Source organism: Leuciscus leuciscus (genome assembly GCF_965113295.1).
Source record: "Leuciscus leuciscus genome assembly, chromosome: 2".
In the NCBI taxonomy this organism is placed as follows: domain Eukaryota; kingdom Metazoa; phylum Chordata; class Actinopteri; order Cypriniformes; family Leuciscidae; genus Leuciscus; species Leuciscus leuciscus.
Genome location: NC_138726.1, coordinates 4417133 through 4439234, shown reverse-complemented (window position 1 = coordinate 4439234; position 22102 = coordinate 4417133). Strand labels below are relative to the sequence as shown.

Below are 22102 nucleotides of genomic sequence, written 5' to 3'. Positions count from 1 at the left end.
ACTTATTTAGAAATTCTTTATATTGTAACGTCCCCACTATGTTTACCAAATTCTATGAATCTTGAATGTCTCAATAGGAAAAAGGAGGAAATATTTAGCTTTTTTTTATTTTTTATGAATTGTGAAGCATTGCTGTTGTATACTGGTATGCTGGAATCAATGTTTTTGAGTCATTTGTTTCAATAAAAGAAAAAGAAAAAGATTTAGTTTTTAAAGACAGTTTAAAGACACAAACATACAAAAAGCTGTTGAACATTTCCACCGTTATTGACCAAGAAAAAAACAGCTAATAAACAAACTGGCTCAAAAGCGGGGGCATGTTGTCACAGTGGAAACCAGCTGATTTAATGACAGTGAAATACTACCTAACGTTATTTTAATCAATAATGAAACACAAAGAAATCAAAAACAGCATTGTTATTATGAACACAATTCAACCTTTCAGTTAAAATGTACCTTCATATTTTTAAAGTTGACATTTTTTTTATTGTTCATTTAGGCTATTTACCCAACATAATGTTACATCAATTATTTTAAAAGAATACATTATACAAAGAATAAATAAAAAAAATCTTGAGATTCTGTGAAAGACACACAAAAAAAAAACATTCAAAACAAAATAGTAGTTTCTTATATTTATTTATTTTTTTGTATTTGTAGTCAAAATCTCAAAATGTAAAACAACATGATTATGAGTTTATCATAACACAACAGATGCGTTAACACATTAAAATGCCCAGATTTGTCTAATAAGTATTACCAATATGATATCTAAAAAAATCAAAATAGTCATATAATAGTAAAATAACCTATATTTGACAAGTTACTTCATTAAGACACCAAGATGAGTATAAATACTAAAATAACAATAGATATCAGTAAAAATAAGAATTATTGATTAGTCACATTATTCAGTTGCTTATTGCTAGTATAATGTTGGCTAAATAAGGCATAAATGACAGGCTGATATTATAATCTCAAGCACATTTCTCTTAAAACTCCCTCATTCTGCTAATGATTCTTTGAAAGAGTAACGGTAACACTTTACAATAAGGTTCATTAGTTGTACAATGAACTAATGAACAATACTTCTACAGCATTTATTAATCTCAGTTATTAAAATCAAAGGTTGTATTTGTTAATATTAGTTAATGCACCGTGAAATAACATGAACAAACAATGAACAGCTGGATTTTTATTAACTAACATTAACAAAGCTTAATAAATACAATAACAAATGTATTGCTCATTGTTAGTTCTTGTTAGTTAATATGTTAACTAATGAACCTTATTGTAAAGTGTTACCAGAGTAACTAGCTTTGTTTAGCATAAATGACAGGCTGATATTATAATCTCAAGCACATTTCTCTTAAAACTTCCTTTATTCTGCTAACGATTCTTTGAACGAGTTGATCCTTCAGCTTTCTTTAGCTTTGGTCTGGTTGTCTGGAGGGAGAGGTTTTCCTAAATGATGAGCTGTGGTGATGCCATGAGTGAGAGACACACACTTCTCTCTGACCTCCGGCCGAAGACGAAATCCTCCTTGGAAACTGAGGTCAAAGTATTCGGTGGGAGCGAAGGACAGGGGCTTTTCGGCAAACACGCCGTGAAGCCGTTCCCGCCACGCTTCCAACATCTGACTTCTCACACTCGCTGGGGAGTGCGCCGGACACCAGAAGATCTGAGGAGCGAGGACCTGAAACCCACAGAAGCGCAGCACTCCATTCTGTGTGCAAGAAAACACAAAAACTCTTTGTAATCTACATTTTTCTTAATCAATGTTAAAAAAATAAAAAATAATAATCTCAAAGATGTCGTCTCATTTCCTCCCGGGACCCAGGAATAGACTTTTAGTGAATTTCTCTGACACCATACGTCGCAGTTTTAAAGGATAACTCTCGCCAAAATGCAACCTAGGGTCTTTTTGTGAATCTACCCGAGGCAAACTTTAGTTTAAAAGCATAATTAGAAAGGAAACGCCACTTTTAAGATTGACCGTATTTTCGTTTTCGGTCAAATTGCCTCAAATCGCTATTTTTTAAACACTAAGAAGTCTCGACACAACATGAAACTTTGCTCGAAGGACTGGACCTAATCATTTTATAATTAGAATTAAATAACTAGTACTAAAATCTATTCTAAATGCACAAAAAAAAAAATATATATATATATATGAACATCTGAAACCACACCTATGCAAAAGGCACATTTTCCTGGTGGCCTTATAAATGTGTTAAGATCAAATTTTTATAAAAGCCCTGACACTTGAAAATATACTCCTCTATACTCTTCTTTTTCGTGACCAGCGGATTACTGTTAGCGAACATCTGACATTGAGAGCGGCGTTTAGATGAATATGTAAAATATGTGCTGCATATTTTCCTCTCAATAACAAAATAAACAACAAAAAGGACAGCGGTGAGAAAACAGCAGTTCAGAAAGCATCTGATCATGGATATGTGGATGTTTGCTATGCAATTCGGCTCTCCAGTAAAGTCATGTCACATTGAATTATATAAAGCACTTTATACAATAGATCGATGAATACAATAGAATACATGAAAAAACAGTGTCAGTGTCTCTTTCAATCAGAATTACAGCTTCAGTTTCTACTATAAAGCGTCTCTCCAGTGTGTTCATGCTTTACTCGCGTCTGACCTCGACGGACTGAAGAGAAGAAATGAACCAGAGAAGATTTACTCATTAAAAGAAGGCGGAGCCTCAGAGCCACACCCACCTATTACATCATCACCACAGGCCAATGGCAGTTCAGAGGCGTTTACCAGCTAGAGTGAACACGAACACCTGAAACAAACTTCATTTTGGCCTGATTTTGTTCGAAATGACGTCACACCAATTCGTTCTTCGATTTCACTTGAAGTGTATCAAGTCCCACTGAAGTGCCTTGGAACGCGTAGCTTTGTATGATGATGCGTTGACGTAATCTCCACTGAAATGGGAAGCTAAGGCGGGACATATTGAATGGCTCCTCCCCCTTTTCAAATTAGCCAATAGCGTTTAGTTTACCTCACAGACGGACAGCACCATGGAAGCAAATCCGAGCGCTGATGATATACGTAGGATTCAATAGTAGAGGTGTGAATAAATTCTAGTCGTTTCATTCTCAACCAACGGAAAACGGAATAAAACTCGAGCGTTTGAGCGACCGAACTCACACTCCAACACATGTTGCCCTGTGACGTGTCAGCGCTCGCTTTGGTCAGGTGGTATTTATAGCATAGGGGGCGGAGCTTTAGATTCTAGAGAGCATTTGATTGGACAGAAGATGTGATGAAGCTGAAGTCCGCGGTGATGTCATAAAAATCCCTGATCCATTTTAGTGGAAGTGAGAGACTGTAAATTTTGAATGCTTATATCTCCTAAATGCCAATTTTGTCATTGTTTTGGAACACACCAGCCTATTCATAACCTTAAGTCTAACATATTTATACTAAAAGCTAAAAAACTTAAAAGGGCAGGTTTTTGGGTGTCTAAAACATGTGACAAAACGCATTCCATATGGATTTAATACACAATGCAACACTGATCCAGGATTACCCCATGTTACAGGGGTGAGCGGGGCACAAACTAACGTGGGCTAGTTGTAACACACTGGTTTTAAATACTTCCACACATGCTATCATGACGAAACCTAGTCTATTTACTAACTGCCATATCAACACTACATAGAGAAAAAAAAATCACCAAAATTCATAAATCTTTGGAAGATATCACTGGAGATTAATTTAACCATAGCAAAAGTAAAATTCTTACTTATGTAAATTTTTCTAATTTTTTTTTGTGTTTATTTAAAATTAGACAAATCTGATATTATTTTACATCTGTTATTTAACAGTTGAGATAGTTCTTTAATGAAGACACTCGCCGGGTTTAAATCACAGTTGTGCAGGCGGGGCATGTTGTCACACTGCGTTACAATGAGTCAATGTTCAGAAATTATGTATCATTATTATGTTTTGAACTTTGCTGTATAGCTGTGTTTGGCGGTGTGTTTGTTGTCAAACTCCAAAAATGTGTTTATTTTTAATTATTAAATAAATGGCATTTTTTATATATGAAAAAGTTAATAATTGTATATTAATTGAGAAAATATGTTAGTTTGTCTTGTATATTTTTTTTTATCAGATCAGATAACATTTTAAATCCCACACTTCACTTCCCTTCTTTCAGGGTAAATTAAGAAAAAAGTACACGCTGTATTAATTAAACAAAACCACATACAGTGGTGGTCAGAATTGATGGCACCCCTGATAAATATGATAAAAAATGGCTGTAAAAAATAAATCTGCATTGTTTATCCTTTTGATCTTTCATTCAAAAAATATTCACAAAAATCGAACCTTTCATTGAAGTAAAAGAATTGAAAGTGGGGGGTAAATCACATTATAAAATAAATGTTTTTCTCCAAAACACGCTGGCCATAATTGTTGGCACCCTGTTATTAAATACTTTTTGCAATCTCCTTTTGCCATGATAACAGATCTGAGTCTTCTCCTATAATGCCGGATGAGTTTGGAGAATAACTGACAAGAGATCAGAGACCATTCCTCCATACAGAATCTCTCCAGATCCTTCAGATTCACAAGTTCATGTTGGCGCTTCTTCTGTTCAGTTCATCCCACTCATTTTCTATAGGGTTCAGTTTAGGGGACTGGGACGGTCATGGCAGAAGCTTCAATTTGTGCTCAGTTACCCATTTTTGTGTTGATTTTGATGTTTGTTTTGGACCGTTGTCCTGATGGAAGATCCAACCACGGCCCATTATAAGATTTCTAGCAGAGGCTGTCAGGTTTTGATTTTTTATCTGTTGGTATTTGCTAGAATCCATAATACCATGTATCTGAACAAGATGTCCAGGATCTCCAGCAAATAAATAGGCCCACAACATATAAGATCCAGCAGTATATTTAACCGTAGGCATGGGGGACTCTTCATCCCTGTTTGCACTGAACACATCTTCTGGGTTTGCTGCCAAAAAGCCCTTTTTTTTGTTTCATCTGACCACAGAATCCGGTCCCTTTTGAAGATCCAGTCGTGTCTGACCACTGAATATGCTGGAGTTTATTTTTGGAGGAGCGAGGAGCATTTTTCTTGAAACCCTCCCAAACAACATGTGGTGATGTAGGGGTTGTTTGATAAAAATTTTTTAGGCTTTCTGACCCCCAAGACTCAACTAATCTCTGCAATTCTCCATCTGTGATCCTTGAAGAGTCTTTGGCCACTCAAACTTTCCTCCTCACCATCCATTAAGACAATATAGACACATGTCCTCTTCCTGGCAGATTCGTAACATCTTTAGTTGATTATAACTTCTTAATTATTGCCCTGATGGTCAAAATGGGGATTTTCAATTATTTAGCTATTTTTTTACAGCCACTTTCTATTTTGTGATGCTCAACAATCTTTTGCTGCACATCAGAACTATATTCTTTGGTTTTACTCATTGTGACGGATGATTAAAGAAATTTGGCCTTTGTGTTTCCTCATATTTAAACTCCTGTGAAACTGGAAGTCATAGCTGGACAATTTCATGTTCCTAGTCACCCTGGTGTGCTAAATAAAGGTAAATATAGATTGGGAATATACTTCAGAGATATTTTTCTCATAAAAAATTCTAGGGGTGCCATCAATTCTGACCACCACTGTAATTGAACTGGACATATGGGAAATTAATGTAAAAAAAAAAAAAAAAAAAAAAAAAAAAAAAAAACTCTGAACCCCAAGTGGATTTACACAAACTGAGAAAGTCAAAAAGCTCTCCCCTACAGGACGGTTGGCAATCCTAATGGCCGACAAATTTGCATAAATATTTGTTTTCACAGCTTAATTTGAATAAATGCTCTGGTTGGGAGGGATGTTTTAAGCTGTGAAACTAGTACACTGAACTGAAAGGTCAAACAAAAGTCATGATATGAGAAATGTATCTCACCTGTAAAGGCCAAAGGAGAACATTGATGTCTCCATGAACGGCGTCGGCCAGAAACATGGACTCTGTCGCCCCAGTGGTGAATGAAAGTATGGCCTTCTTATCCTGGTGTGAATGGTGCACGGCATTTTAACTAAATATGATCACCATTAGAATCACAAAAACAGGAATCAACAGTGTCAGGTGCACAAAACAAGCCTTTCTCAGACCTTAAAAATGCCGTTGTCGTACATCTTCTGCAGGGTGAAGGCGAATCCTTGAGTTAAGACTCGGTCTATCCAGCCCTTCATGATGGCAGGAACACTGAACCAGTAGAGAGGGAACTGTGAATATAATCAAATCATGTTATTGCTCTGAGATCAAGAAAGAAAGAAAGGAGCTAATTTTAATGGGTGATTTTAATATAAACAGGGAAAATAAATCTGACCGGAAAAAAAATTAAAGACCCGCATCACTCACTCCTCTCAGAGACAAATTGACTTAATGTTTACAAACAGACCGGAAAGGATAACAAAATCATACAATTTATTAACAGGTTTATCTGACCATAATATAACACTATTAGGAAGGAAACTCACCAAAAAACGTTTTAAGAATACAACCATAGTGAAACAACATCATTTGAGTATTCCTAAAAATGATATGGACAAATTCAAATCTGCCTTAAATGATATCGACTGGACTGATCTTCTGGCTATTGAAGATATAGAGAACAGTTGCAACATGCTTTCAAGCACTGTTAATACTATAATATCCTTATATAACAGAAGAATGTCACACAGACCAAGACAGAAAAATTCTCCACCTTGGCTCAATGAGGCTCTCTGGAAACAGATGAGGGACAGGGACTCCTCACTAAAGATTGCACTTAAGTCAGGACTCAGAAGTGACTGGTATAGCTATACATCCCTCAGAAATAGAGTAGTAAGGAACATAAGGAAAGCCAAAGCAGATTTCTATATAAAAGTAATTGATGATGCAAAGGGAGATGGGAAATTAATCTGGAACAATCTTAAAAAATTAATTGGTAAAGATACTCAGCACTGCGCACCGGCACTTGAACTGAAATTAAATGGAATCATAACCAGAGAAGACGACATTATAGCAAGCACTTTTAACAATGTTTTTATCCAATCAGTTGAGGAATTGGCACAGAAGTGCATTACTAGTAATATAGTGAGCATTCCTATTGATAATGACAAACCTGTTTTTAGAATTGAGGAAATTAGTGAACTTGAGGTAGAGAATACCATAAATTCACTAAGGAACTCAAAAGCTAAAGATGCTTTTGGTCTTGATTCTGTATTTTTTAAAACTCATAAACAGTCTTTAATTAAACCTCTTACACATTTAATCAATCTATCAATTAAACAAGGTATTTTCCCAAGTTCCTGGAAAACAGCTGTGGTAACCCCCATTTTCAAGGCCGGTGATAAAACACTGGTGGAGAACTACAGGCCCATCAGTATACTACCTGTAATATCCAAGGTAGCAGAGAAATGGGTGGCGAAACAGCTGACTGCTCATCTTAGTAAAGGCCATACACCACTGCACCCAATGCAGTTTGGCTTTCGAAGTAATCACTCCACGGAAACAGCCAACTGAGAACATCAAAATGAATCTAGATAAAGGAGGCGTGGTGGGTGCAATATTTTTAGATTTCAAAAAAGCATTTGACACCATCGATCATGACGTTCTTTTGTCAAAACTATCCTATTTTAATTTCTGTGGGAATGCAATTAAATGGATGAAATCATACTTAACTGACAGAAAACAAAGCACACGCATTAACAACACTCAATCTACATATCTAAACTGTAAAATAGGTGTCCCTCAAGGATCTATACTGGGCCCCCTTTTGTTCAGTCTCTATATAAATGACCTGCCCACTGTTTGTTCATCTGTACATTTACAAATGTATACAGATGAGACAGTCCTCTACGTGCATGCTAAAAATAAACAACAAGCTGCACACCAACTGACTGAGGCCATGAGCAAGGTATCCATATGGCTAACTAATTCATGCTTACACCTGAACATAAGTAAAACAGTATGTATGGTATTTTACTAAACAAACTACTGTGACTTATGACCCTGAGGTAATTGTTAACCAAGATAAGGTTAGAGTGGTATCTGACTTTAAATATCTGGGAATCATCCTAGACTCACAACTCTCATTTAAAAAGCATACAAAATTTTTTGCCAATATTGTTAAATTATAACCTTGCAAATTTTAAGCACATAAGATCATATCTACCATTGAAGGCCGCAAAGCTCTTCTTGCATGCGATGATCTTATCACATTTTTCTTATTGTTGAACAAGCTGGTCACAAGCCAATAAAACAACATTGCAACCATTGGAGTCACTCTATAAACAGGCATTAAAGACATTGGGCCATAAGGCAAATAGCTATCATCATTGTCACATAATCAAAAAACACAACATGTTTAGCTTTGAATACTTCAGACACTTTGCTGATGCCTGTCTTGTCTTTAAGGTACTCCGTGGGCTTGCTCCACCACCACTGTGCCAGTTTATAAAACAGAAAGATAAGGTCAATAGAGTAACCAAAGCAACCACCATAGTTCAATATAGAAAAAGTAGGATTGGAAACACAGCCTTTTCTGTCAGAGCCACAATTTTTTGGAATAGCCTGCCCAATGAGTTAAGGGAGTGTAATAGTCTCTCCTCTTTTGAAAAACAGCTTAAATCTTGGATTAGGGATAATTATAATTGTAACCATACACCAAATATTTAAGTTTATGAACATACTTTTATTTTTATTTTTTTATACTGTATCTACTTTATACTGTAATTAAGTTGAGGGTTGATGAGGTGAACAATATATTGTCTGTTTGAGGGTATGCCCATATTGTTTTAAAATTCCTGCTGTACTTATTACACTGCTACTGTATTTTATAGTGTATCTTTATTGACTTTTGTATTTTAGGGTGCCTGTTAAGACCTGGCTAGGGACAACAGATGGAAACTAGCACTTGTAGCTAACTCTGGCTTGTTTACAGCAAGTAACTTGTCTGTTGATCAATGAGCATTGTCCCTATCAAATAAAAAAAATAAAAAAAAAAATAAAAAAAAGATCGAGGTGAAATGTTTGACACTGTACTCTGACATGAGTATGGCAGTATTACCTGAAAGATCACCAGCTCTGCTTGCTCCAGCTTGTGTTGTTCTTCTGAAACGTCGTCACTCAATCGCCCGTCCTGCCATGCCGCCATCATCTCCTCATTGTACACAAAGTGCTCAGGGTTCTTCAGATCCCCTGTAATAGTTAAAATAATATAATGCTCCTTTACATTTACATGTATTCATTTAGCAGACGCTTTTATCCAAAGCGACTTACAATTGAGAACAATAGAAGCAGTTAAACTAACAATAGGACAACAATATGCAAGTGCTATGACCCTTCCCAGTTTAATCTAACGCAGAACATGTACTGTGTGTGTGTGTGTGTGTGTGTGTGTGTGTGTGTGTGTGTGTGTGTGTGTGTGTGTGTGTGTGTGTGTGTGTGTGTGTGTGTGTGTGTGTGTGTTATAATACAAGATAGTCCATGAGCCAGGGCCCCAAATTTGGTCCATCGGTATCATCTGGGGGGACAAAGTCTCATAGTGATTTTTGGCAAGGTATACACCCCTAGTATTAGAAAAATCAGGATAGCAGTGCAGGGGTGTTAGCGAAATCACTTTTTCAGCTTATGAAGTTACTAACCCCCTAAGATAAATTCTGTTTTTGAAATCTGGTGTATATCTGGTTAAGGCTCATGCTAGGGATATTGTCAATATTCTATAATATGGTGCTTGGTATCGTTGGAAAGGGGACCTTTTAGGCTTTCATTTAAGCCCAGTACTGAATCTGTCTGACAAACACAGAGGTCACATGACTTCTTTAAACCAGAAATAACACATTCTTTTTTCACAATTTCCGCCTAAACTGTATGCTTTCTTTTATCCCTGTGGCATGAAAGAACACCAGGGACACAAAACTCAACAACTTCAATACTCAAGGCACTCTGATGACTCAGAAAATGTATAATATACCCATACTATTTATTTGTGAGAGCCTTAAGTTAGACTTGTGCAGCCAGTACAATAGCTTGTGATATCCTGCAACTCATGACCAGTCTCTTCACCCCGTAGAGATCTTTCACTATTTTTGATTGAGTTCTGATTGTATGTGTCGAACACAACATCTATTCTTCTACTCTGACTGCCTTCCCTCAGAGCCATACCCAGGATTGTTGTGGCAACATCTCTGAAAGTAACTTCATCACCTTTCACTCGTTGGACTAAGTTCATCCCATCAACCACTGTGGCAGAGTTTTCTCTGTGTTTTTCCTGTAGTGCTACATTTTTCTGCAAGGCTGTGGCCAAAGTAGCTTTGTTTGTTTTGTTTTTTTGCCAGAGACATTTTGGGCGCAGCGGCATATTAAATAGTTTTTCCGCGTGAGAAATAAAATGTGTGGTGAGATGGCGTGACAAAAGACCGAAATGAGTGACTGTCACGTGACACTTGAGAGCCCTGACTGCACTGTAGCAGTTACTGTGATACTGTGAAGCTGCTTTGATACAATCTGTATTGTGAAAAGCGCTATACAAATAAACTTGACTTGACTTGACTTGACTGTAGCAGTTACTGTTACACTGTTTAACCTGCTAGATAGCTAGCCAGCTAGATAGCTAGCCTGCTAAAAACACCAAGCTTACATTAGCTACTGCTACTATTCCCCACCAATTCACAAGCACAAGAGAAAAGGTATTTTGTACTTACATTTAATACCCCTGGAACTCAATGGAAGTTGATTGAAGATGGCATAGTTGGTAGTGTTGTTATAACCAGTCAACTGAACCAACAATCTTTTCACAAAACTGACAAAATCTTGTCAAACTGTCAAAATCCATCATGCATGAGCTACTTTCTGACATTCTAACTGAAAGTGGGTGAATATCAAAATACATGATAGAAACATTTTGTTAAACCACTTACAAGTGTTATGTTGACAACACTATTGAAACAATTACTTTTTATTACAACTGTACATGAATAAATAGGCCATTTGGCCCTGGACTAATAGGGTATTCTATTTGTCCATTCTGTTGGCTCTATTCTATTTTGAAGACTTGTCCTGGCTGCACAAGTCTAACTTAAGGCTCTCACAAATAAATAGTATGGGTATATTATACATTTTCTGAGTCATCAGAGTGCCTTGAGTATTGAAGTTGTTGAGTTTTGTGTCCGTGGTGTTCTTTCATGCCACAGGGATAAAAGAAAGCATACAGTTTAGGCAGAAATTGTGAAAAAAATAATGTGTTATTTCTGGTTTAAAGAAGTCATGTGACCTCTGTGTTTGTCAGACAGATCCAGTACTGGGCTTAAATGAAAGCCTAAAAGGTCCCCTTTCCAACAATACCAAGCACCACATTATAGAATATTGACAATATCCCTAGCATGAGCCTTAACCAGATATACACCAGATTTCAAAAACAGAATTTATCTTAGGGAGTTAGTAACTTCATGAGCTGAAAAAAGTGATTTCGCTTCCACCCCTGCAGTGCTATCCTGATTTTTCTAATACTAGGGGTGTATACCTTGCCAAAAAACAATGATAGCATTTGTCCCCCCGATGATACCGATCAACCCCCCTGGCTCATGGACTAAGAGAAAGTGTTGAAAAAGACTACCGAAAAAGATGCGTCTATACCAGGGGTGCCCAATCCTGCTCCTGCTGATCAACTGTCCTGCACAGTTCATCTTCTTCTTCTTTTTGGGTTTTATGGCAGTTGGCATCCAAAATGTTGCATTACCGCCACCTACTGAATTAAATAGTTTTCCCAGTGCAGTATATTTACAGTGACCACCCTAAAGTTCACTGCCCGTTCTATATGTCATACTCTATGGTCTGAGATGGTATAAATTCTTTCCTCAGCGTATTATCTAGTTCTTCTCCTGATATGTCCACAATGTCCAAAAATCTTCTCGCCGCATCCAACACCATCTTGATCCTCTCTGATTTCCCTTTAATTTCCACAGCACAATTGACCACCATAGCAATAAATCCTAGAAATCGCTTCTTGTCCATGCCAATAACGTTATTCTGATCATCTCCCTTCTTTCCCGTCTCCTGTTCTGTTTGCACTACTACTCGTTCCATTCTCTTAGTAGCTTCTGCATATGTTAGCCCTTCTTCTGCTCTGATTTTACTCACTTTTACCTGTTTGATTTTTTCAGGACATTGCATTGACCCCGCATGGTGATTTCCCAAACAGTGAATGCATTTTACTTGTTCCTCTTCACACTCCCCTCTTACACAAATATTTTTCCCACATCTCCCACATCTCCTGACTCCTCTACACACTGCAGCCACATGTCCATACTCCTGACAGCAAAAGCACCTTAACGGAGCTCTTTCATAAGACCTCACCCTGTAGCATATATAGTCTAAATATATCCTCTCTGGCAAATCTCCCACAAAAGTCAGACACACAGAAGTACTTTCTTCCCTTTCTCCTTGACGGAATCTTGTCAGTCTTCTAGCCTCACAAACTCCTTCAACGGCCCGAAACTCCTCGTCTTCCACTGACAGCGGTACGCCACTTACTACTCCTTTCTTTTTGTATTCTGTCCCGAGTGGGAAGCATTTCACAGCTCTGTACTCTGTATACACCTTAATCTTTAGAGCTTGTTCTCTCTGATGCCTTGACACGCAGTCAATAATAACCATCCCACTCCTTGTTATTTTAATGGACCGAACATCTCCGAGTTTCTTTCCAACGAATCTTCCAACCTCATGCGAATCCTTGAAGATCCCGTCACTTCTTGTTACTGCTATCATTCCTACTTGATATCTCTCAACAGTTCTTCTTGTCTGGCTTCCGTCACTTGAAACACTGTTCTTTTTCCTATTCCTGTTCTCAACTCCTCTTGTATCTTCTTCATATCCCTCGCTCTAGTCTGACTCCATTTTCCTCCCCCTCTTGACAGTCAATTACAATCTACTCCGAACCTTCCACACCTCCTCCAGCCGCCATGTTTTCCCCCTGCACAGTTCATCTCCAACCCTAATCAAACACACCTGCCTTTAATTTTCAAGTGATCCTGAAGACCTTAATTAGTTGCTTCAGGTGTGTTTGATTAGGGTTGGAGATGAACTGTGCAGGACAGTCGATCAGCAGGAGCAGGATTGGGCACCCCTGGTCTATACCATGGTTTGTCTGAATACTTGATTCTGATTGGCTGGAAGGTTTGAATTAAATTAGGGATAATCCACGGCTGGCTGTGCATTAAATAAAGTTAAATAATTTATTTAGGAGAACGTTCAGGTAAACAACCAATCAGAGCAAGAGGAAGCTGGTATATAGTGCATTGAAATGGTTTATTGCACAGCTAGCCGTGGATTATCCCGCTTATACCATGGTCATTTACCGGCATTGACAACTTAAAGCTGTTATTTATATTTGCAGCGTAATATTTGACCAGAGGGGTAAAACATTATCGTTATTTCCATCAGTTACAGCTCGTTAGATCTAGCATTCTGCCTGATTTACATCAAATAGTGTAGAAAGATAAAGATAAGCGGTAAGATAAAAATTCGTTTAAAGCAAGTTTCAGGGCTCATGATGTTTTTGTGAGTGCACAGCTCGATCTCTGATCTGTGTGTGTGTGTGTGTGTGTGAGTGTGAGTGAGTGAGTGAGTGAGTGAGTGAGTGAGTGAGTGAGTGAGAGAGAGAGAGAGAGAGAGAGAGAGAGAGAGAGAGAGAGAGAGAGAGAGAGAGAGAGAGAGAGAGAGAGAGAGAGAGAGAGAGAGAGAGAGAGAGAGAGAGAGAGAGAGAGAGAGAGAGAGAGAGAGAGAGAGAGAGTGTGTGTGACCAAGATACAGCCAGCCATTGATTATCCCTTACATGTTCACTGATAATTGCAACTTCAATGCTTCTTTTTAACCTATAACATAGTTGTAGCTTTTTAATATAAATGCAGTTTATATCTTCCTTACATTTGTACATGAAGTAGATATTTGAGGATGTTACATGATAGCAAATTCCTACCCTTGATATCATCTGCAGTAGCTGAGGATTTAAAGCTCATCGCATAGAGATCCGACACCAGGACTTTATAGCCTTGCCTCGTCAAAGCCTCGACAGCGACGTCCCGCGCAGCAGCGTTGAATGAGACGGGACTCTGGTGGGCATAAACTATCAGTGCTGTCTTCTGTGCTGTTTACACACACACACACACACACACACACACACACACACACACACACACACACACACACACACACACACACACACACACGGGGAGAGAGTTTGATTTAAAGGAGTAGTTGACTTTAAAATGAAAATTAGCCCATGACTTACTCACCCTCAAGCCATCCTAGGTGTATGTGACCTTCTTCTTTCAGACGAATACAATCGGAGTTACATTAATAAACATCCTGACGCTTCCAAGCTTTATAATGGCAGTGAATTGCAAAAAAGTGCATCTATCCATCATAAAAGTGCATCTATCTATCACTAAAGTGCTCCACAGGCTCCAGGCGTTAATAAAGGCCTTCTGAAGCAAATCGATGAGTTTTTGTAAGAAAAATATTCATGTTTAACACATTACAAAGTAAAATTCTAGCTTCCGGCCAAACGAACATACGCAGTCTCTACTTACGACTAAAGCGCAACTTACGCAACTTGTGACGTCATGGCGTAGGGTAAATATCAGCAGTGCGTCGCATTACTCGCATAAGTTGCGCTTTACACTTAAGTCGAATCCATATGTTCGTTTGGCTGGAAGCTAGTTATTTTACTTACACAAACGCATCGCTTCACTTCAGAAGGCCTTTATAAACCCCCCAGAGCAGTGTGGAGAACTTTTATGATGGACAGAAGCACTTTATGATGGAAATTATGCACTTTAATGATGGATAGATGCACTTTTATGATATATAGATGCCCTTTATGATGGAAATTATGCACTTTAATGATGGATAGATGCACTTTTATGATGGATAGATGCACTTTTATGATGGACAGATGCGCTTTTATGATGGACAGATGCGCTTTTATGATGGACAGATGCACTTTTATGATGGAAATTATGCACTTTTATAACCTTCAATCTGTTGGTTGCAATTCACTGCGATTATAAAGCTTGGAAGAGCCAGGACATTTTTTTAATATAACTCTGACTGTATTCGTCTGAAAGAATGTCATATACACCTAGGATAGCTTGAGGGTGAGTAAATCAATGGCTAATTTTCACTTTAAAGTGAACTATCCCTTTAAGGTCATTTACCCACAGGATGGCAGTGGAGATTTACACGATTTTCCACAAGAGTAAAAAACAGTAACAGCAATAACAATCAATTTCAAACTGAGGAATAAAGATGTCCTGAAAAGAGATCTGATAGCATAGCAACTGACTCCTGGACACAGGCAGCGCAAACCAAGATAAAAGTTTTCACTGGCCAGACAGACACAACAGGGCTAAAGGCGCCTTTGATTTTATTTTCCTCTAAACCACAAAAACAAGCGGCGACACTTTCCAAAACATCCGCTTTTTAAGATGCACGTGGATTCTTGGCTGATTCTTGATGGCAGCAAAATTGATTCTGCGCTACTTGATCTAATATTTGATGTGTTTTAAAATGTTGTAGATTTAAGTAGCAAATGAGAATCGCTAAAATTATTGAATATATTTTGAGATAAAGGTCTTGTTAATGATTTTCAGTTTTGTTCAAGGTACAGTAACTGAAACAGATTTTCAATAACAGAGGAATATATAAAAGTGTGGTTTTTGGGATAAAATGTACAATAAATAACAGGTTAATAAATATCTGGCTAACTTTTCCATTTGTTGACATGACAGTAGATTCAGATGGGAAATATCATATATTAAGCTTTTCAGCTTTTCCAGCTTCTCTAAGGTTTTCAGCTTAGAGATAATCACCATATTTATAATCAAACCATCATATTTAAAAATATAAATCTATATTAAACATATAATATATGATGAAATTATATTTAATTAATTAATGAATAATATTAAATTATTATGGGTTCTCCTCACTGATCTATATAGAATGACATTATATAGATCAGTGGTTCTCCTTCAATGCTCTTTACTTTTTAAAATAATTTTGTTTCTGTATTTTTAAAAGATATTTTTATATGAACATTTTAATGACGGTATATTTATTGAACAAAAATGAATTATTTCATTTATCAAAATAAACAAAATAGTAAAAACTTTGCTAAAGTGATTGTTTTGAACAAGTATTAATTTAGAAATTACTAAAAAAGATATTATTTTATCTAAAGAATGTGTATCAATACTGTGTGTTTTTTACTCCGTGTGTCTGTGGGGTAAAAGGCCCTCCTCACTACCATTATACATTTATATGAGTTTTAAACAAAATAAACCACTTTTATGATTTATTTTGACACAAAATCTGTAGCTCCATCAATGTTCAATACAAACATATATTTGTTTTCTCCAATCACACACTATGGGAATATTGAAAAGCACATTTTTCCTAAGGTGTGCCTTTAGCCCCATTGTATCCCACACAAAATATTCTGGCAAATGCATAGGTTTCAGATACTATTTTTAAATCGACTTTAGGTCATACAGTATTTAGATTGGTGCACAATATAGATATTAATATCTCATTCCAAACGTGGCCAAAGAATGTTGAAAACTTGGGAGGGCATTAACAAGCAAAGACTTTCCTTTGATATTTTTTTTCTTTCTAATTACTTGGGATTTGCCTTGTACTTGAGATTATCACTGACCTAGTTACTTCTCTCACTATCCAAACATGTGTGATTTTCTTTGTTTTGTGAAACATTTTAAGAAATTAATGGGGTTTTTTGCCAATACAATGGAAGTCAATGGTCACCAAAACTGTTTGTTTTCCAGCATTCATCAAAAAGTCTTCTTTCGTGTAAGAAAGTCATACAGGTTTGTTTGAGAGAATTTTTGTGTGAACTATAACCTTTAACAGATATGATACAAAAATGGAACAATGAATTAGTTGTGGTCAAACACTAACTGACTAATCTAAAATAAAATGCATATATATACACGAGTACAGATTTCTCACCCATTTCTCGTTGCATGCAATCCTCAATTCTGCACCAGGATGAAGAGAGAAAGGTCTTGGGCTTGAGCTGCTCTTATAATCCTTCCAACGCTCGCGTGCGAAGAAGTGTCCGATCCCGTCTCAGGTTTCAGGCTCTGTAAATAAGGGTAAGGAAAGGGTTTGACTGATTGGTCAAATGAACGGACATCTTGGTGACAATCTAGTTAAGTATGTGAGTTAATGGAATGCAGCTCCGGTACTTTTGCTTCTTCAGGGAGTCATGCACCTTTTAATTGTTTTCTTACTTGCAGCTCTGTGTGAAATATAACACTAACACTTAGCAGTGTTAAATAAACATATATATATATATATATATACACACACACATGCCGTTCAAAAGTTTGGGATTGGTACAATTTTTATGTTTTTAAAATAAGTCTCTAATGCTCACCAAGCCAGCACTTATTTGATTTTTTGATTACGCATAAAAACATGCGTAATATTGTGAAATATTTAAAAATATTTTAGAATGTAATTTATTCCTGTGATCAAAGCTGAATTTTCAGCATCATTACTCCAGTCTTCAGTGTCACATGATCCTTCAGAAATCATTCTGATATGATGATTTGATGCTCAAGAAACATTTATTATTATTATCAATGTTGACAACAATTATGTATAAAAACAAATTTCAGGATTCTTCAAAAAGATTAAAAAAAATCTTCTAGAAAGTTCAAAAAAGCAGCATTTATCTTAAATAGAAAGCCTTATGTAACATTAACATTATACACTACCGTTCAAAGGTTTGGGGTCAGAAAGAATTATTATTTTGGTTGGAGACATAAAAGAAATCAATACTTTTATTCAGCAAGGATGCATTCAATTTATCAACAGTGACAGTAAAAACATTTATAATGTTACAAAAGATTCTAAATTAATGAAATAGAACTTTCTATTCATCAAAGAATCCTGGGAAAAAAAAATTTGTCCACAACTGTTTTCAACTGATAATAATCATAAATGTTTCTCGAGCATCAAATCATCGTATTATTATGATTTTTGAAAGATCATGTGACACTGAAGACTGGAGTAATGATGCTGAACATTCAGCTTTGATCACAGGAATAAATTACACTTTAAAATATATTCCAATAGAATTTTTTTGTTGTTGTACTTTTTAAAATCATTTTAAAAGTGTTTTAAAAAACTTAACGATCCAAAACTCTTGAACGGCAGTATATATATATATATATATAATACACTACTGGTCAAAAGTTTTAGATCGGTAAGATTTTTTATGTTTTTAAAAGAAGTCTCTTCTGCTCACCAAGGCTGCATTTATTTGATAAAAAACAATAAAAAAAACCAGTAATATTGTGAAATATTATGACAATTTAAAATGACTGTTTTCTATTTTAATATATTTTAAACTGTAATTTATTCCTGTGATCAAAGCTGAATTTTCAGCATCATTACTCCAGTCTTCAGTGTCACATGATCCTTCAGAAATCATTCTAATATGATGATTTGATGATCAAGAAACATTCATTATTATTTTCAATGTTGAAGACAGTTGTACACATTTTTTTCAAAATTCTTTGATGAATAGAAAGTTCAAAAGAACAGCATTTATTTAAAATAGAATATTTTCTAACATTATAAATGTCTTTACTGTAACTTTTGATCAGTTTAACTCATCCTTGATGAATAAAAGTATTGATTTATTTAATTTCTTTCCCCCAAAAATAAAATAAAAATTCTTACTGACCCCAAACTTGTGAACGGTAGTGTTTAATGTTACAAAAGCTTCAGATAAATGCTGTTCTTTTGAACTTTCTATTCATTATAGCATCATGAAATAAAAATTTAAAAAACTGTTTTCAACATTGATAATAATCATAAATGTTTCTTGAGCATCAAATCATCATATTATTCATATCATATCATGTGACACTGAAGACTGGAGTAATGATGCTGTAAATTCAGCTTTGATCACAGGAATAAATTACACTTTACTCTATATTCAAATAAATGCAGCCTTGGTGAGCAGAAGAGACTTCTTTTAAAAACCTAAAATATCTTACCGATTCCAGAACTTTTGACTGGTAGTGTATATATATATATATATATATATATATATATATATATATATATATAATAATTCTTTTGTACAGTTTTTGTTTCTGCTGGACAAACAAACTAACCCTTTTTGGCCTGAAATAAGCATGCAATAGAAAAAAATATATAATTCAAGAGCGCATCTGGTACTCAAAGAAACAAACAAAGAAAAAAACCCTGGGTGCTCCAGAAGGGGAACGAAACGCAAACAATAGTTGGTGGATCCTATTACATAGAAGAGATCAAATTCCACATCCAGGCACTAGACAGATTTTTATCTTTTTTATAAAGCATTATTTGCAGGGCAGGGCTACATATAATAATCATGCAATGTTGAAGGATATATTGATATTTAAACTGCTGGAAGGAACCGTCTCGCATTATGAGTTTCAGCTGATTAAAGCAAGAAAGTTCCATTAGGAGCTGTCAAATATAATAAGATTTAGGTGTAATACTAAAACAACACACTGGGTTTGTCAGAGGGCTTTGGGAGTCTTTTGTGTACAAGTGAGCTGAAGATCAGGTCGAGCAGGAAAGACAGATGTAATATTAAAAACAACACACTGGTTTGTCAAGAGGGAGTTATTTCAATGCAAATGAGCTGAAGATCAGATAGAGCTGAAAAGGTCCAAGCCAGGGACGGGTTGTGGCACATTGGCTCACTGTAAATTGATCCTCAAAGTGTAAATGCATCTGAAACCATGTCCCACAAAGAGGAACAACAAGCGTCACATGAGCCAGAGCCTCATCACGTGATGACAGCGATATTCTGTTGTCATGACCGAGAGAAGAGCAAAGAGAGAAGAGCATCTTTAGGTTTCAGTCTCTTCACTGCCTGCCATTCCTGAGAGAACTCATTCCTGAGAAACATTTCATATTTGTCTTACACAGCTGTCAACGCGATAGCCGTGCAATAAAGAATAATACAGGTGAAAATGCACTGTAAATCTATATTAAATTATTATGGGATCTCCTTTGATGCTTTTTTAAAATAATTTTGTTTCTGTATTTAATTATATTTTTACATCAACATATTTTACTGACAGTATGTTAATTGAACAAAACAAAAAATAATGTAACAAAATAAACAAAATAGCACAAACTTTGCTTAAGTGATTGTTTTGAACAAGTATTAATTTAGACATTATTAAAAGCATATTATTTTATTTAACATCTGTCTGTGGGGTAAAAGGCTGTCCTCGCTACCCTTACACATTTATAAAAATGTAAACAAAATAAACCACTTTTATCATTTATTTTCACACAAAATCTGTTGCACCATCAATGTTCAATACAAACATATATATTTTTCTGCAATCTTACACTATGGGAAGAGTGAAAAGCACCAATATTCTGGTGAAAATGCAAGAACTGCAATTCAGATTTTTTTTTTTTTTTTTTTTTAGAAAAATCTGTATCTTTGTCTTGTTTTTACTATAAAATATCCTTGAAACAAGGTACATTTACTTGTGCATGATAATAATAGACTTTTAGAGGGTGAATACAGGCAAGGTGGACAACTGCTAAAATGGGAAAGAAACAAGGACAATAAATGGCAAAAATATCTGATATATTTCACATATTTCAAAATATTTACCTTTACCTCTTAAATGTATTGTTCTTTGTTTTTTTTTGTTTTTTTGCACTTAAAAAAAGAGAGAAAACGTTTTTTTATATATATATATATATATATATTCATATATCTACTCGAAAAACAAGTCTATTGAATTCTATTGATTCTATTCTATTGAGAAGAAAGAGTTTATTGACAACACGAGTTGACGACTTTGATTTATAATTTTTTTTATTTTTTTTTGTTCACCAAAAAAATCTGTCATCATTCATCTGCTACTCACCCTCAAGTTGTTTCAAACCTGTATGAGTTTCTTTCTTCTACTGAACAGTGAACACAAAATATGTTTTGAACAATATGGGTAACCAAACAAACAAACAAAAAAAACAGTTTATAGGCCCCATTTGAAGTCTATGAAAGTCAGTGGGGTTCATCTACTATTGTTTACTGACAATCTTCTTTTGTGTTCAGCAGAAGAAAGAAACTCGCACAGGTTTGGAACTTGAGTAACTGATGACAGAATTAACAATCCCTTTTAATGTCGTACAATACAGAGGTGTTAAAGCAGAACGAACATAATCACATGAAATAAACATTCAAAGTGTAAATTAGTGAAAAGAGAAGATATTTGAGAGTTATATGTAAGCTGTTTGACCTTTGAATCTGGTTTGGACTGCGAGCATGCGCAAACCATGTTGTTTACTTACAGCTTTCATAAACTCCCAACAATAAAAAATGTCATGAACGATAACTTTAAGAGAAAAACATTATTAAGATATAGCCGAGTATGATACAAATATCGATTCATGCATATGTTTACCACGCATGCTTAAACATAGCGAAAAAAAAAAAAAACATGCAACTATTACCTAAAACAAGTATTTAACACTAACTGTGCATTAACGCAAACGCGCTTGCTTTTTCCTGGTCTCTGCTGTCAGCTCTGACACCGCAGATCGCGTGCGCGAGTAAATACATGCAACTATTGCCTACAACAGTGATTAAACACTTACTTTTAATGTATGCAAGTTTGCGCAAACACCTCCGATATAGTAGATTGTGTCTCTATGTGTCACGGCTGACCGCATGCGGTCTGTCTCCGCGCAGATTGGTCTAAACGCGGACGCTGCGTAACTGGTTTTTCTAGGCAAGGCAAAAGAAAGGCAAGGCAAGGCAAGACAAGTTATTTTATATAGCACATTTCATACACTATGGCAATTTAAAGTGCTTTACATAGAAAGGAATAAAAATAATCCCAAAATAAAAGCAAGGAAAAAAGAAAAAACAGTTATTCAAAATGCTTTACATAATATATATATATATATATATATATATATATATATATATATATATATATATATATATATATATATATA

General features: G+C 35.7%; 1 protein-coding gene across 3 annotated transcripts; it reads right to left on the bottom strand.

Annotated features, from left to right (window-relative positions):
* Positions 1-794: 794 nt before the first annotated feature.
* Positions 795-21883, bottom strand: nqo1 (NAD(P)H dehydrogenase, quinone 1). Of its 3 annotated transcripts, none has more exons than XM_082162652.1 (7): positions 21740-21883; positions 17057-17188; positions 14007-14174; positions 9099-9229; positions 6157-6270; positions 5951-6052; positions 795-1726 (listed from the first exon to the last, which is right to left on the bottom strand). In XM_082162652.1, exons 2-7 carry the CDS (start codon positions 17070-17072, stop codon positions 1418-1420), a joined length of 840 nt encoding a protein of 279 aa, XP_082018778.1. In that variant the 5' UTR covers positions 17073-17188; positions 21740-21883; the 3' UTR covers positions 795-1417. The 3 variants fall into 3 exon arrangements, with proteins under 3 accessions (XP_082018778.1, XP_082018780.1, XP_082018779.1); XM_082162654.1 differs by lacking the exon at positions 21740-21883 and adding an exon at positions 20757-20796 and having other exon boundaries at positions 17057-17190; XM_082162653.1 differs by lacking the exon at positions 21740-21883 and adding an exon at positions 20751-20794 and having other exon boundaries at positions 17057-17190.
* Between the last annotated feature and the right edge of the window lie 219 nt (positions 21884-22102).

What these genes read in the sequence shown, in the direction of transcription:
- nqo1 (XM_082162652.1), bottom strand. An exon ending in TACTGCAGATGATATCAAGG is followed by an intron (nt 9,230 to 14,006) that starts GTAGGAATTTGC and finishes TAACTATTACAG; the next exon opens with GGGATCTGAAGAACCCTGAG. An exon ending in ACGACAACGGCATTTTTAAG is followed by an intron (nt 6,053 to 6,156) that starts GTCTGAGAAAGG and finishes CATTCACACCAG; the next exon opens with GATAAGAAGGCCATACTTTC.